The sequence below is a fragment of the Solea solea genome, chromosome 4 (genome assembly GCF_958295425.1).
Source record: "Solea solea chromosome 4, fSolSol10.1, whole genome shotgun sequence".
NCBI lineage: Eukaryota > Metazoa > Chordata > Actinopteri > Pleuronectiformes > Soleidae > Solea > Solea solea.
Window position 1 is genome coordinate 11,318,544 of NC_081137.1, and position 20,747 is coordinate 11,339,290.

General features: G+C 38.0%; 1 protein-coding gene across 2 annotated transcripts in view; it reads left to right on the forward strand.

Moving 5' to 3' along the window:
- The window catches only part of sez6a (seizure related 6 homolog a), a 132,894-nt gene that overhangs the window by 95,440 nt on the left and 16,707 nt on the right, over positions 1 to 20,747 (forward strand). For both annotated transcript variants that reach the window (XM_058627978.1, XM_058627979.1), the window contains exons 5-9: positions 12,001 to 12,186; positions 13,830 to 13,998; positions 15,839 to 16,005; positions 16,103 to 16,297; positions 18,009 to 18,147. In XM_058627978.1, coding sequence (XP_058483961.1) covers positions 12,001 to 12,186; positions 13,830 to 13,998; positions 15,839 to 16,005; positions 16,103 to 16,297; positions 18,009 to 18,147 — 856 coding nt within the window. The remainder of the gene's footprint in view (positions 1 to 12,000; positions 12,187 to 13,829; positions 13,999 to 15,838; positions 16,006 to 16,102; positions 16,298 to 18,008; positions 18,148 to 20,747) is intronic.

Here is a 20,747-nt window from a genome sequence, read left to right on the forward strand (position 1 = left end):
TAACTCACCATGAGAATGTTTGGTCATTTGTCAACTGCTCACTTTCCCATACCAAAATTCATAGGGAAAAATCTGTGTGTTTTGGTCACAGGGACCAGAAGCTGCTGGTCTACTGCTGCTTTGTTTGATAAGTTTGTGTCACTGAGGTAAAACTGAACAAATGATTTCAAGTCATAAACTCATACATTACAACCGACTGGGGAAGACAACATTGGATCAACAACTCCTGTATGCCATGATATAAAATCACTGATTTTCTCTGTGGACTTTGGTGCATGAATTATAAAGTGATTCAAACATCTGTTGCAGTCATAAAAAGGCTGACCAAATGTGGCATAAATTGGTGAACATATTTTTTAAATACAAAATTAATACATGCATTCAATGTTGTTTCTATTTCATGAGAATGTGCACTAAAATTAGACAGGAAGCAAGACAGCTCTCAATTAATTTACATATTCGAGCTAATTTTGTGAGCAGAGGAGCACTCTGATCTTTGCAGGGCTTGGAAGTACTGAACATCACATTAAATCTCATAAAATTTTAACTGCAATAGTAGGAGACAGTGTTAAACCCTATCAGTAAAAAATAATTTAGTTCCTGAACTGTATGTTGCTGGTGAACATGATGTGCCCCACACACACACGCACACACACACACTCACTGACTTGTTTTGTGCTTGACATTGATCTTCCATGTCCGCAACAATGTCTGTTTATCTTAGCAATCACACAAAGTGGCCACCAATTACATGCCCCATCGATTTGAGTTGATGGTGGAAGCCGATGGACAAAACATTCATCCCACCACGTTGCTGTGGCACTTTCATCATCAGCTCGAAAATGAAAGTGAGCATCAAAATACTGTTGCTGACATCAGATAAATCAGCCCCAGCACTGCTGTGTGTATGTGTGTGTGTGGTCAGACTGAATGATGACAGGTCAGTACAGATCATGTGCAGGGTAATGCAGACAGAGGGACAGATGGTGATATAACGTTAAAATATATCACTCAATCAGGTGCATTTTTCACTTTCACTCTCTTCACACTCTCTTTCTTTGCATTTTATGAATATTTCATAAAATATTGCTTTGCATTTAACGTTTTATCACTTCATTCAGGATACTGAATGTGGGCGCATCTAAATGGTTCCTGTTCCTGCTTCAACAGATAGTGCTGGCTGCTGCAACTTGTCCCAAGTTTCATTCACTTACACTGCTTTACTGAAGTGATGGTTCATGTTTTCTGAAGTGTGCTATGAGGTATTGACACAAAGTCAATGCTGACTTTTTCCATGCTTGCTGCGTGGTTCTTGGAACCTCCCTAAGACACAAACAATATATGTCACTGAAAACACAGCTGCCTGTGGGGAAATGTGGAAAAAGACATTTTAGTATACTACAGATTTTCTGCCAGGATAATGTTGAGTGTGTACCGCTCACTTTCCTGCACCAAAGTCCACAGAGAATATCTGCATTTTTAACTTGTCTGCACACTGGACACTGGAGCTGCTGCCTTATTTAGTAAGTTTGTGTCACCATGATAAATCTGAACAAAGAATTTCAAACAGTAGAGTTACAAATGGACACATTTGAACCTACTCTCTTTTTTTCCTTGTACCTCAGACTGGTTCCAGGCCCCATGCGGTGTGTATGGTAAACTTGGTGCTTACTGTGTCAGCACCTCAGAGACCACCACACCTCAAAAAACCTGAACTATCCTTTAAGAACTATAAGTAGCATAGTCTCTCCCTATATGCGGCTGTACCAAATCTTTTATATGATGGGAAGTTGGAAAAAGGTCATTTTTTTCACATACAGGTATGCGATCATGTTTGACCTACTGTTATTGAGCTCCAGGCACATGCGTTATCATTACCATCATCATCTACACGCTGAAATTAATGTGAAATGTGATAAAAAAAGGACATCCTTAAAATGAAAGACACACTAAAATACCTAATGACACAATGACAGCATGATAGATTATAGAATTAAACTCTTCTTCCCTGCAATTAGTCTACTTGTGTAATCTACCAGATTAATGATAGAACATAATTAAAATCAAAGATTTTCATATTCCATATCGAATCCCAAATATATACATAAAACCCATGACATTTTCAATTGACCATACGTCAATTGTAAATGTCCCCATCAACAAATTATTATATGTTTTGTTCAGCTCAGGCTTTAAATTCACATCCAATATCATAAAATTAGTTGGTTATGGGAAGATAGCGATCCTTCCAAGGGCGCCTGAATGTCTGGCCTCAGGCACCATGGTTACGTAGTGTCTTACATCATCCTCCATAGGTTATGTTAGTTCAAAATAATTTATTTCATACCAAGATGGCTTCCTTTGACGTGGACTCTGTTCAGCATGGAGCCTTTATATGATTAAGTGCCCATTCCTGTATCTGATGCCATACACTGTATATCCCTGCATGGGGCACTTTTGTGATATCAATTGTTATTACTCCATAAATCATTTATAAAACACTATCACCTCAACAAGTTTATTGTATTGTTGTCACCAGTGGAAAAGAGAACTGATCAAATATGTGGAATTGTTTGTCCAACATCAACCTTTTTTAAAGCTGATGCTGGTACAACTTTAGTTACACTGATGAGAAAACACAACTGGATCAGCAGATTTCTTGATGATAAGACATATTGAAGACACAGACGATATTTCAATTTGTGTTCCTCCTCTTGGTAAGCAGAGTTAGCAGATCACCTTGTCTTTTATAATGGGCTGTGAGAAATGTGATTGGACAAGTGTGGAGAAGGACACGGGACTGTGAAGAGATGGATCTCAGCTCGGGGTAATTAATATCTGCTGTGGCGTTGGCTCTGCCTGTGATGGCAGACTGATTGATGCGTCTATAACATCAGCAGTAGGCCTGGCACTTTCAACATGATGTATTTTATTGTTTAAATGTAGAGAGTCGGATGTGGGAGACGTGTGGGAGTGGAGAAGGGCAAAGCATTTCCCTTCTACATCCTTATCTTTTCCCTCGGGACACGCATTCAAATATTTCCATCTGGAACAGAAAGTATTAAAATTGCCTCTGTACATTTAATAGTGTCCACAGAGAACATGGCGTTATGTTAAAATGTAGTTGACAACATAATGAATGTGTTCAAACAGCAATTATTTGCTTTTGAGATATCGATCAGTTTAGCACATACAAGGTTTTGGTGAGAAAACAAATCAGAATTCCAATTGATATTGATTTACTCTCTGTCTCTATTTTATTTCTGCATAAAGATTAACTGTGTTCTTGACACAAACACAAACACAATATGAATTAATGACATCAACAATCATTAACCTTTCTCCAGTGTTCTTTAAACCCTTCCTTATTTCAGTGCTTGCGGTCTAATGTGACTCGTTATATTTTACCTGCTCTAACATTAACATAAAAAAATATTAAATATGAAATATATGAAAATATTTTTTCAGCTACTGCCACCTAGTGAGTAAAAGGGAAAGAATGACCAGTAAACCTCTGGACGTCAAGTGTTTTGTGCCGGATTTAACCTGTCAGAGTTCACTGTCACTTTAAATCCACAGAGATGGAACAAAATAACACAAAACTTGACATAATGGATATATGTGATCTTTATAATTCCCCCAGCATACTTTTTACGATGGTGGAGAGGACATTATTCTAGACCTGCAGCATCCTGCTTGCAACTTCCCAATTAACTTCCCTTCATCTTACTCAAGAGAGTTTCTGTGTCAACTATCTCTAGGTAAATCTAGTCTGAGTCCATGATTTACCAATAGTTAACCACAAAACCCATTGCTTGTGTTTGTTCCCCTCGCTCTGTCTTCTTCTGCTCGCAGTGAGCATGTTTAATTGCAGTGATTCACCTCCACCGCCTCTCTGAATCTATGGGGATCCATTAAGATGTTCTTCTGTTAGCCTGTTAGCCTGTATCTGACTGTTTTGGCACAATGTCTGTCCACCATTTTCACTTTTATGATGAAATCAGCCAGAGAACAGACAAGTTGTCTGACAAATTGCCTAATTTACTTACGTCAATAGAGGTGGCCAGTGTAATTTCCTGCCTGATGGCATTACATTGGTCTCGTGACATCCGCTACCAGAGCTCTATATTGTTATTTGGAGTATACAAGTGGATATAGTACATTTGTAGTCACTTGTGTTTGATTGGGCTCATAAGCGTTAGAAAAGGATAGGTTTCTACAACAAGTGTTCAAAATTATACCAGTGGTTCATATGGGGGGCGTGGACACCTGAGCATATGAAAAGGTAGGAGTGGGGTGGCAGTGGGTGCATGTGTGTACTGGAAAGTTTTCCATGTATTGGATGAATACAATACAGACTCAATTCAATTTAGAATGTAAGGAACTGTCTACATTAAATAAACTACTCAAATTTCATATTTGTTTACATGCAAAACATTTTAGCATAACGTAGCATCATGTTAGCATTAGTACCGGGCAGTGTAATGTTGTATTAATATTGCTGTGCAGACTAGCTCTTGGTAAATAGGTTGAGTCTATGATTTACCAAGAGTTAACCACCAAGTCTGTTTCTTGTCTTCTTCTTGAGCATGTTTCATAGCATTGATTCACCACCACCATCTGTGGAAGATATCATGAGGTCCTGAAGCAATAAGATGATTAAAAAAAACAACAACAAAATGTATGCTTTAGGAAAGTTACAAAAACGTCAGGGGAAGGTCTGGGTCAGCAATATTATTCATGACAGAATGCAGATGATAAATAAATTAGAACAAATGATATTTACAGCACAGATTCAGTATCTTGCAAATTAAACTGACAAATATTCCTGCTGTATAGTTTTATTGCAACTTGCTTTGTTAAAATCTATGGACCTTTTTTTTGGAGAAAAGCTACAATTACAGTACAATTAAGCTGAATTATTGTGCTATAGTTCATGCAAGTTATTTTAGAAAAATACTTCATCCTAAGGTTTTAGCTCCCAGATGAGCAAACTCAATATGGAACAGTGAATTATTTTAATCTTTATTATTTTTCTTAAACCATAAACATGGTTTATTGCAGCACTTGCATTTGCAGTATGAAGTAAATGTTTAATCCTTTTTTTTTTCATTTTTACAATACATTTCATTTTGTTTCATCATTTTAAAATAAATACAATTAAGAAAGAAACTGCTTTGTATGCACAAGCACTGTGTGCCGTAATAATAACAATTAAATTAAATTAAGTAATTAAAAATGTATGCAATAATGATTATATCTGACAACTTAACATTTAACGTTAAAAAAAAAATCAAATTATTATTTCAGGATTCTGTGATATAAATGGAAAAGAAAAGTACAGATTATATTAGCTGACTGTAACTAATAAGCTGGGTTGATAAATGAGGTGCGGAGAAAGTTTCCGCCACCGGCTGTAATCCACAATTTGCCACAGTTTCTCAGTGGTGTTGATAAGATGCCGCCTCGAGTCCCGATTTATTCCTCTTTAATAGACTTTATTGAGTAAATGACCATAAAAATTGAGTTTTCAGCTCGACCGTATAAATATCAATGGGCAGGGTAGTGCATTGTTCTGGCTTTGTATAAGTGGATCACTTTCCCTGAGACAACAACACTATTGATCTTCCTGTAAAAGGAAATGTGTGGCTGTACAGTCAGGACATGCTAACTGCAGGACCGCTCACATACTGTATGTGTGCTTCAAAACAGCTACTGACGAGATATATGACCTTTGTGAACGTTTTTTTCCATCCTATAAATATCAATACAGAACATGTTGGATACAATTCATTCCATATACCACCAATCAAGCAATATTGTCAAAAGTATGACCTCCTCTTACAATTAAACAATAGCAGGATCCTGGCTCTTTTAAACATAAATGGAGGAGAACATTAATTGATGCAATAGGTGAAACCTGTATGTTTGACCTGTAAGAGCAACTTGGATTCACACCATTCCATTCAAAGTACCAAATATCTCATAAAATCATATATTTTTTTACATCTGCAAGGCCAACAATAAAGCCAGTGGTAGCTATATAGCACAAAGACTTCTGCACAGCACTGTATATTGTGCCCAACTCAACAATATGTGTCCATTACATGGTTGAAGGGCAGCTTTTTCATTTAGATGTACTCAATCAAATGAAAAATGCTCATCATGACGGAGGTGTGAGTGAATAGTGTCACGTTGATGTCCTAAATTGGTCTTCAGTCACGTTTGACATCCGGGTAAAGGAGCCAATCATTACTCAATCCAAAATATTTCCATATTTCGAACAAGGACACAGAATGTCATCATTTCAGAAAGGTGAAAGAAAGGGGCACGGAGCAATATAAAAAGAAATGATAAAAATGCTTGAAAATCCATCGCTGTTGCACAGATAAGAGAGTGACAGACGGAGACAGTAAGACAGGATGTGTCCCTCTTGAACTCCTGCCAACGAAAAACTGTGAAATGACAAAAATAAAGTAAAAAGAAAAAAAAAACTTAGCTCATGCTCAGGTTTTGATTGCATATTTGTTATGACAAGCCTTATACTCTGTAAACAAACCCTTGAACTTTTGGAACATTTGCACAGGAGACATTGCAGTATTTATGTGTTTCCAGTGTTAACCACATGATGCTCTACTTCAACAAATAAAACAGTGAAACTATAAAACATACACATATGGATGAATATTTTTTTATCGTGCACATACTGTATATATTTATGTATATGTATATATATATTTACATATATATGTATATATATATATATATATTCCCTTCATATATTAAATACTGAACCATTAAGATTACATGTCTAAAGAGGAATAGGAAGAGGTATAAATAATATAACAATATATTCATATATTAAAAAACACACATTTTATCACAGAGAGAAAGCCGTTAGTTCCTATGGCTCATGTTTGTGGAACAGCTTCCCCAAACACCTGAAGGAACTCAAGATACTCAAGATTAATTAAATTTCATTATTTAATAATTGTATGTATCTTATTGTATTAAATTGTTTTATTAATGTTCTCAGTTTGTGTTCCATTGTATTGCTCTTATTCTAGATTGTGTCTTTTAGTGACCTCCCTTTTTAGTCTGTTTTATACTGTTTTTTTATTCATTGTATCTTGCTTTGATAATTTACTCTTATTTCAATACCCTACCTTGTATTTCTGATATTTTTTTACTTTGAGTTGTGTGTATCCATCCTCAGTATTTCCTCGGTGCTGATGGTGTTTCCTGGCAGTTTTGTCTCATTTATTGTCTTTTTGAGGAGGTGGTGTTGGAGTAGCTTTCAATTTTATAGCAATATACATATAAGAACAATGTATGTATAGTTTTTTTTTTTACAATAAACCTGTCACGTTATAACGTGATACTGATCTGTTTTTATTTTGCCGGTCTAATATAATTTCGACCATACAGTGTAAGTGTTTTATTGGTGTACGTGAAAACTTATTCTGATGTATTCAGCAGTAAAACTCTTCTATACTTGATATGCTTTTCCAAATCTCTCTGAAAAAAGCTGCAAATTCATCTGAAACGTTGGTCCAGGCTTGAAGCTGAGGGTTTACTCGCACTAATGTATCACCAATGTAGCTGTTTGGTCTCCTCTCAGAAAGGGAAATAATAAGTGAAGACATAAGCTCCTCATCTGTTTCCTTTTGGCCCTACAGTACCAGCAGCTAATCTTCTCGACTGCCTGTGCTGTGGATCTATTATTTGTAATGGCAAAACAATCAGTCTTTATGGCCCAACACCACATCCACTGGAATGGAAGCGGCGTGTAATTTAATACTTCAGGAATTGGCTCCACTTTTCTCTTTTTTCTTTTTTTGCCTCTGGCTCTTGCACTGCATGCTCAATGGGGATGTAAATGCCGCCATGATAATGGCAATAACTAGATTCCTTGGAGTTAGTGATAAACTATAAATTGAATGGCTGACCCAGGGGCGGCATACCTCGTCCCTGCAGCTCACTGATTTACTGCAAAAAATGGCTTGTTTTGTTATGGTGGAAACCAATGGCTTGTGTAAAAGAAAAACCTAAACCGGAAGATTAAAACATGGGGCGATGGGGGCCATTTCACAGGCTTTTATTGGCGCAACGGCATTAAAGCCTTCTTTCCCTTGAGTTCTAGTTCGAATGCAATATTTTTTTGAATATCCAATTCACCATCAATATAATATGAGTTTAACCACTTGCTCTACATTTGTACATTTATTTTTTCTGTTTCTAATCATATTAATCTATTTCCAGTGTCCTCACCCTAATGTGATCAGTGTCTTTTTACTGCTCTTATATTAACACAAAAAAAAACATTAAAACAATATAATGACATTAAAAGATTTTACAAATACAAAAAACAATGTGTATATTAAAGAAAATAAACTGCATTATGTGCATTTAAATACTGGTCGTTGGTTATATTTAGCGACCGTCCCATGCTTCACTACTTTCATATGAGCTTGGCTCCAATGTTACTCAGTTTATGTGAGATTAAAGTGGTCAGAAACTGATTAAGCCTATGCAATTTATTATTTGCCTTTATCAAGCTTGGCGCTATTGTCTTCTATATGTAATCAGTAGTTTCTGCATATCACGCCACATTAGTTGCACTGTCTGTATATGTGATTTCCAATCCTTTGGATGGATAAAAAGTTGTAATCGTTCATTTGACCAGTATTATCAAAGGTATGAGACAAGGTTGAATAAAACATGCAAAGTTCAGATAGCAAGGATGATATCATCATGTCTTGAGGTATGTGTTTGAATGACACTGTGATATTTGGGGGAGCCCTATTATCAGGTGGCACTAAGCATGTCACACACACACACACAGTGTGACAGCGTGGTCGGTTGCAGAGTACTATGAAAAAATATGTGTCTCTCTGTCTCCCACACATCACGTCACTATCCTGTCAGTTCCCTACTGTCTTACAACTACAAGAAGCAAGCAGGCACCAGTGTGTCTGTCAGTGAGGCCTATTTGAGTGCAGCACCACCATGCCTGTGTGGCAACAGCAGGAAAAGCATTGACAAATCTTTGGAAATTGGTATGTAATGAGCAAATAAACACTTACAGATATATATTCAGGAACCTCATTGAACACGTTAACATGAGACACAAAAATGGACAATGTTTCAGACTGAGCTGCCCTCAGTGTCCCAGAGGAAGCTTTCAGGGGAGTTTGTGTCCTAATCAAACCTTGTCTTGAGGGAATAAAATAATAATAATGAACAAAATAAACACAATGTTTAAGCTTTAGGTAAGTTGTAAAGTGGGTCAGCCTAGACCGTGCACTCACATGTGTGGAACAACAAGCCTGTCGGAAATGTCTCAAGTGTAGCCGCTGCTTCAGCTCTTTTTTTGAGGAGCCCGTGCTAAAAGCTATTGACTAAATGTTTGCTTTGTCAGGACAATTTACATTGGGTGAGGGATATTGTAAACAACCTATAAATAAACCTGCATTGCAACTTTCAATTTCCTTTGCAAATATTAACTTAAAGATGCTGCTAAGATGTCACTATTCCTTCCTCATCGCTTCATGCAAACAGAGGCACAGCTGGCAGTGATTTATGGTGCAGTTCAGTTAAGTAGGAATTGAGTAATGACAGCGAAGAATATCAGGGTTGTGTACAGGCTGAGACCAAACACAACTACAGCTGAAGGTGTAACAGGGATTCTGTTAACACCAAATAACCTCAATCATATTTACATAAGTGGATTAAGATGTTTACCACTACATGGCTCATGCCTGATTACTATCATAATTGCTTTTGGGAATTCAAATACAATTTCCATACAGACAAATCTTTTGCTTGTTGTTTACCTCTGCTATTAAGGCTTCCCATGCACTCCATTAGGGTGAACCATGACATGCAACTTGCCAAAGTTGGATTTAAAGCCATGAATTTTAAAGGTTTCTTTAATTTAGCTGCAAGACAATCACACACGGTTGTAACACAAGCCGTGGTAGTGAGTCCAATTATGTTGCTTGTGATGTTGTTTGCACATTTTGCAGAAGTTTCCAACTTTTAGTTTGGTCATTAAAGTGCCTACACTAATGAGGTAGAACCGTGTGGTTATTAGAAAGGAAGAGAAGGTTGTTTAATGGCTTCCATTACAGACTTGGTTAGTTCACTCCATTATCTGTGTGGACCGCATCCCATCATAGCCCATTGATTTAAAGCAGGGACAGGACAACAATGCAAAGCAACAACAGGAACATTGATCTTACCCTGCAGGAATCACGACTCTTTGACAACCAGCACAGAGGCCATTCCTCTTCCAGTTATTTCATTACACAACCGATGCTGATGCTCAGCTGATGTGCAACATTTCTATTTGTCAAAGTATTTGCAGCAGCCCCACAGTGGACTTTGCAGGGATGTTAATTACTGCGCTGCAAACACGTTTGTGTACATTTGCATATCGTAAACTCCAATTAAATAATAGCGGGCATGTTTATAAGCTTAGGGTTGTTTATAAAGCATGTGTGTGTGTGTGTGTTTGTGCATCTGATTTATTTGTGCAAATATTTCAATGTGCATGTGGGCTGCTCAGCAGTTGTTTGGATGAGCGATGACACGATGGCAACAACACAACAAATCAGAAAGAGTTACACACAACGCAGGACATGGAGGATTATGTTATGAAGCCTGTTTGCTCTGATGACTGTTTATTTTGGCCATGATTGGAGTTTTGTTTGGAATTAAACATTCCAAACAAAGTCCTGGGAAATTATATATATAATTATATACATGTTTGTTGTCAAGTCCTCATTGTTTTGAGTCAAGTTCCAATGTAATATAATAATATGTAAATAATGGGTACCAATATAATATAATATAATATAATATAATATAATATAATATAATAATGTTTTTTTATGTATTTAAATTAAGTTTAAGTATGTTGGTAATACAACAACATAGATGACTTTCTACTGATTAAATTTTGTGTTTTTATTTCAGTTTGATTCCTTGTTTGATTGTATTTGCCTGTGTAAATAATGGTATGTTCAATATTTATGTGAAATGTGCTATACAGATAAATATTAATATAACATGATATATTTATTTCGGAATATATGAAAAACAATTATTACATTTTTATGAAGAGAGTGACTGTTCGACTCCTGAAAATCAGGACTTGACGCATAAATATCATTTAAGTGACATTTTGAAAGAATGAAGCTGGCCATAGTGGATCTGGTGGTGAGGTGACTTATTATGAAAATCATCAGGATAATTCACTGAGAGTGGATATAGTGCAGGCGTCTAATTAAACTGCATTACAGCACAAACATGCTTTCAGTTTTTAAAGCTCTCTCGCAGTTCCCTCTCTGTGTCTAATTACAGCCTAGCATCACAAGTTCACACACACACACACACACACACGCCCTCTGCACCAACCAAAGCAACAAGCACCATATTATTATTATATATATCTTACTAACATCACTAATACAACCAGTGTAGCACATATATATATTATTTCAGATATAGCATATTTCAAATTCAGATTATATCTGGCCTTGGTTAGGATTCATGTACATGTTTCTTTGAGAATGCAGTGTATTTAATGATCCATAATTCAATTATCAGATGTATTTACTCCCATTATCTTTCATTAGTACAAATGGAACAACATAGTTTCAAAGAGCCCATCAAAACAAACAACAACAGGTGTTATTGTTTTCTTTCATTTAAGCTTAATGCCTCCATGAAAAACACAACATGATTATTAGCGATGATAATGAAATAATGGAGTGTTTCCAGAGCAGAGCAAGAGGAAGAAAGCGCCTGCTGATTTTGAAAGAAAATCATTCTTAAACTAAATAAATATATATAAAAAAGAAAATAATATATATGTATATATATATATATATATATATATATATATATATATATATATAAGCATGTACATATATTTTATGTTTAGTGTTGTTCTCCACCTTCATTTCTCTGCATTTCTGTCTCTTTCCTGTCTAGCCTTTGTCCTGAGTTGTGCATTCCCCAAAGAGCCTGCTGGTGGAGAGGTTTCAGTGACGCACCTCCATGCCGGTGGAGAAGCCTATTTCCAGTGTTTCACCGGCTACAGGTTGCAAGGTCCTAAAATGCTCACCTGTCGCAACGCAACTACACCTTACTGGAGCGGAAAGGAGCCCCAATGTGTGGGTAAGATGCATGTTCACTTATTAAACGGTATCTAAACTCGTTTTTCTAAAGCTGACTGACTGATTTTGAAAAAAACAGACCTGAATGAGGAAGAGGAGGAGGGAGGGAGAGTGGGGAACAGTGCAGGGTGTGTGGTCTGGTAGGGAATTGTGCAACCTGTCCGACCAACTGAAAGGTAAAAATGTTATTGGTTAGGGCTAAAAAAGACAGGGCACTGCACTAAGTTACAAGTGGTGGTGAGAGAAAGGTGATGAAGTCTTCTGCTTTTATAAAAGGGGAGGAGTCTGGGACAATGAGAACTTGCACTGATTGGACAAGAAGGTGACAAAACGGAAAGCCTAAGAGAAACTAAGAAAAACTCAAAGTGTAAATGGGCTAGAGAAATAACACACAGAAAAATAGACTTTCCTACAAAGCTGCCCCCAAATTTAAACTATTAAATTTGTATAACAGAAGGGGAAGTCTACCCATTACTTGGTTTAGTGTCTTCTTCATCTTCACAAGCTGGCGATTTCACCAGTCATGCAACAGGGCGAAGGTGAGATTGGCCTTTGATCTTCACCTCCGCTGCTCTGACACAGTCATAATAATCCATGCCCAGACAGGCTTTGACAATTTTGCCAATTGGCCACTGAGCCCAGGGTAGCTGAGAATCAACCACCATTAGGACTTGTCCAGTAGTCAAGTTGTCCGAGTCCTTCTGCCATCTCTGACAAATAAATAACATTCATTGATTCTCAGTTTTCATGTTTCATTGAAGAAATATGAATATAAATCTTAAGTAAAATCCTGGAAAATATTCTGTAAATGAATTGTACATCCCATCTCCCATGAACCATCTGTGAGTCAAAAACAACAATAACAAAAACAACAATACGAGTTCAAATGACTAACAGTACAAAAAACATAAACATACAAATAAGAAATCATAGATCGATATTTAGCACCATAGTGGCCATAAATATATACTTATATGCCACATAGGATCACCAACATGAGGCTGTATTAGTTCAGCAGGTTTTTAACAACTTGAAAAAAGTTGTTATCATATACTAAGAGCACAAATTCATTCAAATTAAAATTTGCACAAACCTTCGACTGAAAAATTGTGGGTAGACCTTTCTTTGGCTTTCCTCTGGAGTACAGGTGGTTTTGATTAACAGAGGCTTTTGCTGCATTGTCTCTTGGTGCATTTATTACTTACAGTTTGAGGGCAGATGAGTGTGTGTGCATGTGATTAGCAGCGCACGGGGGTTATTCTTTGGAGCAAAACAAGGCCGTTGGACCTGCTGCCTTAATTAGAACTGGGCTGCATGACTATCCTTCTCCTGCTGGTAGAGGCTCATCTGCCAGTTTTCAGTATTTCTCCGTGTGTCTGCCTGCAGCTGCTCTGAACTGATAGTGTTAGTGCTGCTGGTTTGCTCTTTACAAGTCCATCACACACAGTCACACACTCTTATAGACCCAGATGAGTCGCCAAGTGCAGCCCAGCCACAGTCCACTGGATATTGATGGTATCTGTGCTCGAACAGGGATTTTTCTCCGAAACCCCTACCATAGCTGAGCTGGTGTCATTACTTTTCCTCATCTCTCCTTCAACTTTTTTTTGTCTTTCACCCTCTCACTTTTTCTTTCCCATACAGCATCCTGTGGGGGGATGATAAAAAATGCTACCTACGGACGTATCGTCTCTCCTGGTTTCCCTGGCAACTACAGCAACAATCTGACATGCCACTGGGTCCTCGAGGTCCCTGAAGGCCACCGGCTCCACATTCACTTTGAGAAGGTGGCCCTGGCAGAGGATGATGACAGGTGGTGTATGCATAATGCTAAAATCACATTGAGATTAAGAGTTAGAGTGTGTGTGTGTGTGTGTGTCTTCTGTGAATGGATGGCACCGGAACTTTAAACTAATTTTCTGAATAACATTATAGCTCTGGATGGGACATTTAAACCCTCAGAGGCTATAAATAAACCAAATGTTTAGGGAGCGACAGATGGATGTGAAAGGACCCTTTATCATTATAATCCGTTAAGTGTCCCATCAAGCGAATGAATTAAAGGGACTACAGAAGGTAGTGAGAGCTGGGAAAAACACAGTTGCATGACATTTTTCTCCACTGATACACATGAATGTCTTCCTCACACACACGCCATTCACCTCATGACCGAGTGGCGAAGTATATTATCGCAATGTAATTACAGCCACCACTGGAACGGTGTGCAGCTCACGGACAGTTTGCAACTTTTATGTGTCTTTTACCTTTCAAGGCTCACTTAAAGGGGCTATATGTAAAAAAAAAAAAAAAAAAGGAAAAACTGCAACCATTGCAGGTTAAATGGATCCTGTTATTACGGTTCAAAATAAAAATGTCGGTTGCCAAGAACCTCTCACAATCAAGGAAACAAGAAGCTGCACTTTTACCCAGTGTTACAATGTGGTCAGTTACAAAACTGCAGAGTCACAGCAGCAGAGATTTATCACATGATGACTGCAAAAACATTATGTACATTAAATAAACACTGACATTGTGTATGAGAGAGAGAGAGAGACCTTGGCTGAAGTGCAAATGCTTAGCTGTTCAGGAGGAAATTATCCACATTTGCATCTGGCATCAAACTAGAGAGGAGGGATGGTGATTATACTAGACAGAGGATGTTGAAGATGGAGCTGACAGGCAGGAAGAAATGAGGAAGACCACAGAGAGGGTTCATGAATGTTGGAGGACGTGATGCAATTTTGAGACTTTCCCACCCTGTGACCTGTTTCCAATAAATAGCATCTCATTGCTACCAAAATGCCAGTTCCATGTGATAAAAAAAAAAAAAATGTTAGTGGATTCACCTAAACTCTAAGTTTTCTGACATCCCAGATGTTGAAGTACCACTGTAGCTGCATTATTGGATGGTTGGCAGTGGGTATGGCAACAGACCAAAACATAAACATTTTTAGGCTTTAAATGAGCATTTATTTGAGGACTGAACCCTTGTTAACAGTAAAGTCAGTATTTCAGTTTAACATATTTCCGTAATCTCTGATGACACATCATGGTCATTTCATCATCATGGTCACTTAACCTTCCTCCAGTGTTTCGGCCGAATCTGGCCAATTTTCCGAAGGCACAAGACCTAATGTTATCATCCAGACGAAACATCTCAACTAATTCCATTACTGATCACTGCTTGCATTGGATTGTGAGTGTTCTTAGTCACACCTTTAGCTTTACCAGTCAAAATTGAATTTAATTCTATAGGGATTAAGTGGGTAAAATTATATAATGTTCATCCAACAGAATGGAAATAATCTCACACATGCACGCACACAAATCCACAACCCTTGTGTCTCTTCTTTGTCGCTTGCAGTTACACACTAGATGATATACTACATTGTTTCATAGAGTAAAAAGGTATAAACCAAATGCAGTGATGATTTATGGTTCTTTTTTTTTTAAACAAGCGCAGTTAAAATTCAGTCACAATGGACCACATTTATTGCAATATATTTCTTTCATACAGTATGTACTTTTAATATATACTGTATATATATATATATATATATATATATATATATATATATATGTATATATGTATAAAAATAATATATACTGTATATATATATATATATATATATATCTATATTATATGTTTGCAGGCTGCTGATAAAGAACGGCAACAACATAGACTCTCCACCTGTGTATGACTCATATGAGGTGGAGTATTTGCCCAATGAGGGTGTTCTCAGCACTGGACGTTACCTGTTTATAGAGTTCACCACAGACGGTACAGTGACGTCCACTGGTGCAGCCATCAGATATGAAGGCAAGTTGATCATGCAGATTATGACTACACATGATATACAAATGTTACGGTAACCCTGTGTTCACTGTGTTTGCAACGTATTCCTATGTGTCTGCAGCTTTTGCAAAAGGCACATGTTACGAGCCCTTTGTGAAATATGGCAACTTCAGCAGCAGTGACTCCACTTACAGCCTGGGTGCAGTGGTGGAATTCTCGTGTGACCCCGGCTACACGCTAGAGCAAGGCTCCGTGGTGATCGAGTGTGTAGATGCAGAAAACCCACAGTGGAATGAAACGGAGCCAGCCTGTCGAGGTGAGTTAACATAAAAATTGCAATATTAAATAGATTTTTTTAATATATATTTATTCAATGAAATACCAGTGATCGTTATTACGTCTCGCCAAGCTCTTTCCTCTGATCCATGATACATTTCTTCTTCAAACTGTAAAATGATTCACTTTGATTCATGGATTTGAGATAGAGATTAAACGGGCATGCAATATTTGTCCTCAGATGAACACTAACAAACCGTAAAATACTTTATCCCCCATACTGAACTGTGGTCTACCCCTTCACCTCGTCAAACACACACACACACACACACACACACACACAAACTGACCTTACTCGCTCTCTCTCTTTGTTGCCAGCAAAGTCTTATTTCCCACATGCAGTGAAATTGATAAGCTCTGTAGTAAAGCCAGATAAGAGAAAATTTAATTTCTGCCCCTGTTGGTCATGGTCACCAAGCGGTTCAGTGGACACATGCAGTTTCAATGTCAGGGAGCTTGAATGCTGCATTTCAGCAGTTTTTTCTCACAAGCATTATAACAGAGGGCCACAGCAGACCAAGTTCATCCTTTTTTTGGGGAGGTTGTGTGGCGTCCTATTAAACTCTGCAGTGTGGCCACAGCACTAGTTACTACCATCTGTAACTCTGTCTCTGTCTCAGCCAAAGCTCCGTCATCACGCTTGTTTAAGTTTAAAGTGAAGTGTTTATGCATTATTTGAGCATCAGCCTGCCCACTGACTGACTCACGTTCATGTATTTGGCTCCTGAATCCAGTTTATATGGGCTCTTTGCACAGCAGTCCCTTTGACAGGTCAGTGGTGACTGAGTTCCGTTTAGCCTCCTCTGTTTCCGAGTGCATGCTGGTTCACTGTCACACTGTCCTGACATCCATGAACCGAACAGAGCCATCATTAATGACCTGCTTTCCCCAGTAAAGGAAGTTTAAATGGCTGCTGTGAAAAGTGCTCATTGCCTTTGTTAACCCTTGTGTGACGGAGCAGCTCATCAGCTTTTGTATTTCCCCTCGCGACCAACTTGCTTGATTCACTCTTCTAAGGAAAGGTGGTCACATGAAAACATCACAGCTCCTTCCCTCACCACTCCCTTGCATCAGGGAACTGCATTTGACTTCATATACCAGAGAGGATGTGGTTCCTCTTTGTTTATGTAGTTAACTTCCACTTTAGAAACAAGGTTTCACAAGATGGGGGCCTTTGTAAAGGAAGTCCCCTTTTACCTAAAGTACATATGAAAAGGTTTATCATGAGGCTACTAAACCCAGATGATTTGTATTTGAAAGTAATAATTCCCTTTACAAACAAACTTATAACATACTTCTTAAATGTTACACACTGGTGGACAAAAACATACACAATATTATATATAAGATACATAAGGTATATTATATATATTATAGAATATATATGTACATATACTGCATAGAGTAGATTATACATATTTACTGTTCACTGATTTTATGCTGCACCAAGACCTTTCAGATACATCTAATTCTGGTTTATACCCCTTAAGTGGCTCTTAAGTGGCATTGTGTATTAGTTCAAACATATATGACCTAACTTAAAAAACAACTTTTCTTGTTAACAAGAACAATTCACAACTATGCAGAAGCCTGAGAGCCGTGTGACGAGGACTTGTAAGCTGTCTATATGTATTCCTTTCTCAGCATATATGTATTTCCCACCACAAACTGGAGGTTTCTGTGTGTTGCAGCTGTGTGCAGCGGGGAGATCACAGACTCTGCTGGTGTTGTGTTGTCCCCTAATTGGCCTGAGGCCTATGACAAGGGGCAGGACTGCATCTGGGGCATCCATGTAGAAGAGGACAAGAGGATCATGCTCGACATCCAAGTGTAAGAGGCTCCACTCAGGTGGAAGACTACAAAATCACACAGAGAGTTCAAACAAGAGGTCAACTCTACCTAGAGATGTTAAACACTTCGTCTCCTGACACACACACACACAGTTTCTGTCTCTTATTTTCCTCTCATCGACATAGACGCATACTTCCATGCACATGGGGGTGGCATTCTGTAGCTGTTGTTGCCAATTAGATATGTTTTCTTTCCCTCACCATTTGCTACATTAACAATTCTGTGAAGCTTCCAGCTCACTCTCTGACCAGATTAGCCAGTAAGCCTCCCTGCTCTCACTTCCCTGGTGTGTGTCTCAGAGTTGGCTTTGAAATGAATATGCTCTGGCAGTGAACTACTCAGAGGCACTTATCCACCCAGGCGTCCCGACTGTAATTCAACACACACTTACAGAAACATGCACCTGCACACACATGCCAGAAACAGTGCACACACATGCATAGGTGCACGCTCTCTCTCAGCCATCATTGTCGGTGTCATTGTCCCCTCAACCACACACACACACACGATGCATCCTTGCTTTCGCTTCCTGATTTAAGTTATTTATCACAAACATTAACAATACTTAAACATGATATGTATGATTCACGTACAACAGTACTGCAATCCCAGTTTAAAATAATGTAAGCCATGGTTCTCAAACTGATGAGAGAGCAAATCTGCCTCCTTGCTTGTACTATTTACGCCACTGTATTTTAACGTTGGTGATAATGGTGTTACTGAGAGAGATCGATATTTTCTCAGGTGGTACAAAAGGTTTAAGAACCACTGCGTTGGTTGCCAGAGGAGGAAAACACAGATAAAAAAACACTCTATTACACTCTTTTTTATTTTATAAACATTAAACATATTATAGTTAAATGTCTCATGTCAGCTAAAGGTAAAAAGTAAGAGTGAAAGTGTATCTGCTCTGAGCAACAGCAGATTGACAGCAGCGGAGACAACTAGGTGACAACAAACAGACTGTGACCGCGTGAGTATGATTCTGGAAAGGGTGTAGTCACCTCCCAATTCCAAGAGGCGTGGCCAACGGACGAAGATGAAAATGCCTCTGTACGCACTTGGATAGACCTATAATCAATCAGACCATAATCAATCAGGATGACGTGTGCAGAGCGACAGAAAGCGTGTCAACAAAGTGCTTGTTGTAGTTTTCTAGGAGCGATCTAGTAAACGCATCTAATGACTTTTGCCCGTGGGAGCTCCATGGAGCACCTTAAAATGGAAGAATCAAAATCAAGTATACCAAAGCTGCTAGATGTCACTTCTCTGTCATCATCACATAAAATAAACTAGCTGTATCAAGCAAGTATTTTAATTTAACAAGTTCTTGATTTGTGATTAATACATTTCTTGGAATGTACCTTTAATGTGTGCACAATAATCTCCATTATGGGTTGCTCCTCTAACACAGCTGTATCATTTTATTCTTGTGGGAATCTGTCTCATAATTTTCCAGTGGGCTTACACCCTATTAGAGCACAAAAACTACATGAGTGATTTGTTTTTGTGTGTGTATTTTTTTTCTTTGTTTTGCTTGTAGCACTTGCAGGCAAGAGGTCATGAAGAGGTTAAAATTTAACCAGCAGGGATACTGCCCGAGGTTGTAGAATAATAGAATCACTCAAACAGTGGCCGTATTGGTGAGAGTGGTCATTTATGCATGCAGGCATCTGCTCCCTCCAGTTTGTTTTTTTCTGCATTCATAATTCATTCATTCTTGTGGTAAGAGTGAATATGTCTGAGGTCTGATGAAATAACAGGGATGCATGAGGTGGATGCTGAGCAGACAGATTTCAGTAGTAGGCACAAGATGTGTTTTTACTTGTTGGTATTTCCTGATTCCTTGAGGCACTAAAACAAAAAGAAACTATTATGAGTTTTATTTTGAGGCCATTTCAGTAGCGGTTGTGTGGTGCCCTAACATAGAGGTTCTCAGGTTTTTCTGAGCCAATGACCCCTTTAAGGAAAAAAAAAACATACTGTATGTATATAGGGACACCCGTATGTGTCTTTCCCTGAAATAATTGGACGATAACTTCTCTAGTAGTGAGTGTGAATGTTTTTGTTTTTTTATCTCTCTGTATGTTGCTCTGGTTATAGGCTGGTCACCTGACCAGGGTGTATCCTGTCTCTCACCCAGCTGTGATTGACTTCAGCTTCATCGTCCCTGGAAGCATAAATGTTAGAGTAAACTGATTTACGAATTGTTGTCCTAAAATCATTTGTGAAAAAAATGATATACTCTGTACACAATAACTTTAATGGATAAAAACTTTGAGCAGAAAGTGCTTCACCGTCATGCTCAGCGAGACTCATCGACGATTTGAATATGGCTTTGTTGACCCATCATCAGTAGCAATGTCCTCCCAAATGTAAATTATTATTATTAGTAATAAAATAGACACCAGTGTCCAAAATCAATCAGTTTGATGTTATGTTGTAGTTTGTATTAAATACAAAATGACAATTGAAGTAACATGGTTAGTACATCATTCAATTAATAATCTTTTCAAGGCGCATGCCATATCCACAAATTCAAAATGGTTGATTTCCAAAACCCTCCTTCAATTAATTTC